Source organism: the organism of the source record quoted next, unplaced genomic scaffold, assembly GCF_019419815.1.
Source record: "Pyrus x bretschneideri cultivar Hongxiangsu unplaced genomic scaffold, Pyrus_bretschneideri_v1 Contig36, whole genome shotgun sequence".
Lineage (NCBI taxonomy): Eukaryota > Viridiplantae > Streptophyta > Magnoliopsida > Rosales > Rosaceae > Pyrus > Pyrus x bretschneideri.
Genome location: NW_025999679.1, coordinates 4489772 through 4494858, shown reverse-complemented (window position 1 = coordinate 4494858; position 5087 = coordinate 4489772). Strand labels below are relative to the sequence as shown.

Genomic DNA, 5087 nt, shown 5'->3' with positions numbered 1-5087 from the left:
CCTACCTTGGCCCATGTAATAGGATTTTCATTTGGTTTTTATCATATATGACTCTTCTCTGGACCCTACAAATTTGATATGCTTCCACGTTACAATTCAAATAGAGAACAGTTATTAGCACTTCAAAAATCTCATTTGTCGCTTCTTACAAGTGTATTTTTCTTTTTAAATATAGAAAATTTAGAATGTCAAATGAGATTTTTGGAGTGACAATAATAATTCCCTTAAAATATATATCAACGTAAAATACATAATCAAACAATACTATGTATGAATAATATTTAACAAAAATTTAACTCTCTCTCTCTCTCTCTCTCTCTCTCTCTCTCTGTAGATATGAATATTGTGTACACCAAGACATTGGTATATTAGTTTACCTTCTTTTGCCATGCCTCCTAACTTCACAACCTGTCAATCCTGAATTATTAACATGACCAAGAACATGATTAAGGATTGGTTAATTTAGTGAGAGGAGTGAGGAAGGGTGAGGTTTATTGCTTTGTTGTTTCTCTAAATCTAGTGGGGAGCTTGGAAATTAATATTGGCCTGCCTTGCCCTGCCAAAGAGATTTGCTGGTGTAGAGTGGTCCAAGAATCTTCACCCAATTCACACAGGAGGAGGGGGAGGGCTTAACTATTGCTAGCTGCACTCCTTAGATTGCTCTGTTCACTCAACTCCGATTAGTATGGATGATCAAATGACTGATGATATTGATGGATGCTTATCTTAATTCTCTACTAATTGCGTTGTTTTGGCTTACCAGTATCATAGTACGATTGGCATGAAGAAGCAAACCTTTCAATGATACTCACACTAGACGACCTCCACTTCTGCTCCTTCTTTTTCAGGTACTAAATATAACTCAACTATGTATGCTTAGCAAGCCTAGATGTTGATGCTCTTGCTTTTCTTTTTCTTCTTTTTAAAATTATCCAATTTTGGAAGTTTTGGTCTTCTGGGAAATCATAATTCTTGAAATTTAATAGTTGGTTTCGAGTATCAGTACAGATATAGTCTCTATATCTATATATGCCAAATCAGATAAAGGTGAAAGAGATCCTTTTTTATTTTCCATACAAATTCAACAGTTCTTAATTGTAAATTGCAATAGATCCTTTTTAGTTTCTATTTCATGCAATATTTACCTTGGTTTTGTTTATGCTGTCAAAATCTTGTTATCTGATTACATACTACTGTAGATTTAGCATATATATAGAGTCTTTAGCTTCAAAAGAAACAGGAAGAGGTGGGCACTTGTGGAGAGCAAATTCACAAAAATGAAGGCTACTGATGACACCAGCAGAAATATTGTACTAACAAAGAAAAAATAGAGTAGACAACCCACATTCCATATCAGGTCTCACTATTTGCCGGCACCCCACCTTTCCTTTTTCATCCTTTCTGTGTCTGGTAACTTTCGGATTACGCACTTTCGGAGCCGCTGTGACAATTCTGGGCCATTCTTTTGTGTTCATCCTTCATCCAACACCTTAAAATGTCCCTTTCATGATATATTGTTTCATGTAGGGAACTAGAGTCCTATTCCCAAATGATACTTGAATTTGTACACCAAAAAGGGGGACATGGATCTATGCATTCTAATCCTAAGGATCCACCAATCCAAGCTATTGAAATTTGATCCAATGGCTAAAGTTAATATAACTTTTAAAGTGAGCTCCTGTTTTTAACCTTTAGGTCAAATTTTAATGGTCCAGATTGATAGATTCCTAAGATTAGAATGCGTGAATCTGGAGATCTCTGTTCCAAAAAGGGAACCAATAAAATCATGGAGCACAAATATAGTATATAAAGCCATCTGTCAGTGAATTTTGAGAGATAGATTTCCACTACCTTGATGGGTTAGATTAGCTCACTTGCATGTGGGATTGAGGATAATTCAAAAATAAAATAATCACACCAATTCAATTATTCCTTGGTATTCAGATGTGGTAGGATAATTGTAGACCTGGTGTCCAACTAGACTGTGTTTCCACCATCAGTCAGTGGGTTTGTACATCACACCAACTCCACTCAAGTCCGAAAAAGTACTTTTTTTTTTCTTTCTAAATTTTGATTTTTTACTGTTCATTATACTCGAACTTTAATCCTATAAGAACTGTTTGGAAAAAAAGAATTACTGTGGCAGATCTCATAATACAATAGCAACAGTTCTGTGTGTTTCCTCAAAATATACGTTTCTCTGTAGTTACCAACATTTTTTAACTGGTATATTACTTCAGGAATGGGAACAAAAATTGAATATATGATCAATATATTAGGAAGCTCACAAAATAGCAGCAGCTTAAAGGTGCATCGGGTGGATGACTGGGACTATTTTCAGAAAACTGGGCTGAAGGAGAAGTATCAGAAGGCTAGAGTTGAGGACGCACTTTGGAACTTGACGGAGAAGAAGATGCTTGACAAGCACAGCATGGATACCATCAAGAAGACAATGCAGATGCATGAATCTACCTTTAAACACCAGGTATGATCAACTTTAATGCATGTATGAGCTCGAATTGTAGTCGATCATGTTCCATGAAGCATGAGTTCTTTTGGTTTCATGGAAATCCACTATATTCAGCTTGGGGGATTTGATTTTGTAGCCTAGTCAGTCACCAACATCCAACAATACCTTTCTGGATAAGCAAACCGGTCAAAATACTCCAAGAAAAAAAATTTAATTACAGCCTTTTTGCCTATTAGATCCTAAGTCTTATACTTGTCTGATCAGATCCTAAGTCCTAACCAAAAACCAAAATTGCAGATTCGAGAGCTACACCGTCTGTACAGTGTACAAAAGATGCTAATGGAAGAACTGAAGAAAGAGAATAAACAAAATAGACTTTGGGGTCCAATAACTAGTAGTGCAGATCACAGTAACCAATCCCAGTTGATTAACTGGCAGCACTCGATAACTCAAACTTCTTCTGGATATAATTTCCACCTTCAGAGATTGAGGGATGATCCAAACTCTAGAGAGCGCAGTGGAAGTTGCTCAGGAGACATTCAGAGAGTGTCAAGGGGATTTGACCTTGAATGGCCTGCCGAGGAAGACATCTCAACAAGAGTCAGTACAATTGACAAAGAACAAGCAGGACCAAGCTCTCACATGTCCCTCAAAAGTATAAGTGCAGCTGGTTGTGATGAAGATAGTGAAGTGGAGCTTTCATTAAGCATCGGAAGTAACAAGAACAGGAAGATATCGAGACCTTACCAGCCTCAGTTAGGATGTTCGGAACTGATCCAGAAAGCAAAAGAACTCGATATGCGGGCCTCATTCAAATCAGATAGAGGAGGAGATTGCAGTTATCCGACAACTCCCATGAGCAGCTCTAGTGCAACATGTGATCAAGAAAGAAAGCAGCCACGTTGGCTCGTCCATGGTTTAAAGCTCAAATAGGACTAATACTTCAGCTTTCGTGGATGTTTCTTCGAAAATCTACATGCTGTTCATTAGTGAAATTCTAATAAAAGTTGTCACTTTAATAACTAGACAATCGAGAAACTGTTGTCATCATGCATAACATTGGTATATATAAGAAATTTTCGAACGTTGGTTGCTCCATATTTCAGTGCATTGGTTCATTATTTTCGTTGGCATTTGACTGAATTTGAAGTTTTAATTTGAAGCGTAAGAAAGTACGTGATCATTATGACTAACTCATGCAAGAACTATTGAAAGTTTACTGTAGTTATTTTCGAAAGAGATGCATCACAGATAAGACAACAAGAAAATTGTAAATTACAATGGTTAAATACTAATGCACAAAGATTCTTGCAATCTCAATTTTCGGTAAATACATGGACAAATTAAGAGTACGTTGAACTCAAATTTGTCACCAGGTATTTGTCGATTGCTAATGCATGTAATGCATTGCTTTGTTGTTGCTCTTATAGTTCCTTATCCATCATAAGATTCATAACCTCTGCATCCACCAAAAGACCGAGACAGGGAAGAAACTATATAAAAGCATGGTAGTACTGTTTGGACTTTGAATTTTATCTCCCAAATGACATTTTTATTTGAATTCCTTGTCTTAAACTGGCTCCTTGACCCCATTAACCATTCTTCTAATGAGAATCATAGGAGCGTGGTTGCCTATACTATTTCTTTGGAACCATTCGATACTGGTACCCTAATGACATGAAACATGAAACATGTGTTGCACATGTTTTTATTTTCATCTATAAAATTAAATAATAGAGGGCGTGCTTGGCCAAAGCTAGCGGATGGTTGCAGGTGCATAATTTCTCTATGGGAAACTCTTTTGAAACCAATATATTGTACACCATCCGTCCATTAGATAGTGAGAGTCTCTCGTATTGTTCATTGATTGTCTTTTTCTTTTTTTTTCCTGATATGGCTGCATTTTGGAATTCCTCTTTAGCATTTTCAATACCACAAAAATGATCTTCTTTGATATATGGTATGATTGAATTACACATAGTGCACGCAGTCTCAATCTTTCGTGCTGCCGTCCTAATCCGTCTTTCGGTTTTCAACTTCAAGCCGGATAGTCACCATTTAAAATATTAGGGTGCCGCAGGCCAAAGTGTTTTGCTTTGTTGTGCTTCCTCCGATCCTTCTTGTAACTCTTGAAAACAAAAAGAACAAGAAGATTTAATGTTGTTAGCAAATGCCACTGCAAGCTAGCTCGTTTGCGTCCAACTGCAAAATTCCAACCTAGTCATTTCCTTGAAAACAATTAAGCTCCACAACCTCGTGTACTTCTATAACAATTCCAAAAATATGTTACTTCCTTGGTCACATCTATCTATATCTCAGGCCTATTCTATCCAAGTTTAATACATTAGGTCCAGTTTCATATTCAGATGAGCTGTGAAATGTAGCATGCCTGATACTTGAGAAAATAAAAGGGAAAATTGACATGCAACACCTTTTGATATACTTAATTATTCAATCTCCATGGGCTTACCACCTGCTGCAAAGCTGCAAAGTGCATCCTAATATAAAATAAAGCACATAAGCAACAATTCGAACGTTTGTATTCACGTTTTCTAAGGTGCGGACAGCATTTTGCGGACGTTATGTGCGGACCAATTATGGGCCGTTGAATTTAATC

The 5087-nt window shown here is 36.8% G+C and overlaps 1 protein-coding gene across 3 annotated transcripts; it reads left to right on the top strand.

The window, feature by feature from the left end:
• Positions 1 to 311: 311 nt before the first annotated feature.
• Positions 312 to 3568, top strand: LOC103949364. 3 transcript variants are annotated; one of them, XM_048591911.1, is made up of 4 exons: positions 312 to 683; positions 764 to 848; positions 2241 to 2485; positions 2768 to 3568. In XM_048591911.1, exons 3-4 carry the CDS (start codon positions 2243 to 2245, stop codon positions 3401 to 3403), a joined length of 879 nt encoding a protein of 292 aa, XP_048447868.1. In that variant the 5' UTR covers positions 312 to 683; positions 764 to 848; positions 2241 to 2242; the 3' UTR covers positions 3404 to 3568. The 3 variants fall into 3 exon arrangements, with proteins under 3 accessions (XP_048447868.1, XP_018503486.2, XP_048447869.1); XM_048591912.1 differs by having other exon boundaries at positions 313 to 683; positions 2280 to 2485; XM_018647970.2 differs by having other exon boundaries at positions 312 to 848.
• Positions 3569 to 5087: the final 1519 nt, after the last annotated feature.

Bases quoted from the DNA above. Each gene is read 5' to 3' on its own strand.
- LOC103949364 (XM_048591911.1), top strand. From the start codon at position 2,243: ATGGGAACAAAAATTGAATATATGATCAATATATTAGGAAGCTCACAA. The intron at 2,486-2,767 runs GTATGATCAACT...CCAAAATTGCAG, and splicing joins AATCTACCTTTAAACACCAG to ATTCGAGAGCTACACCGTCT.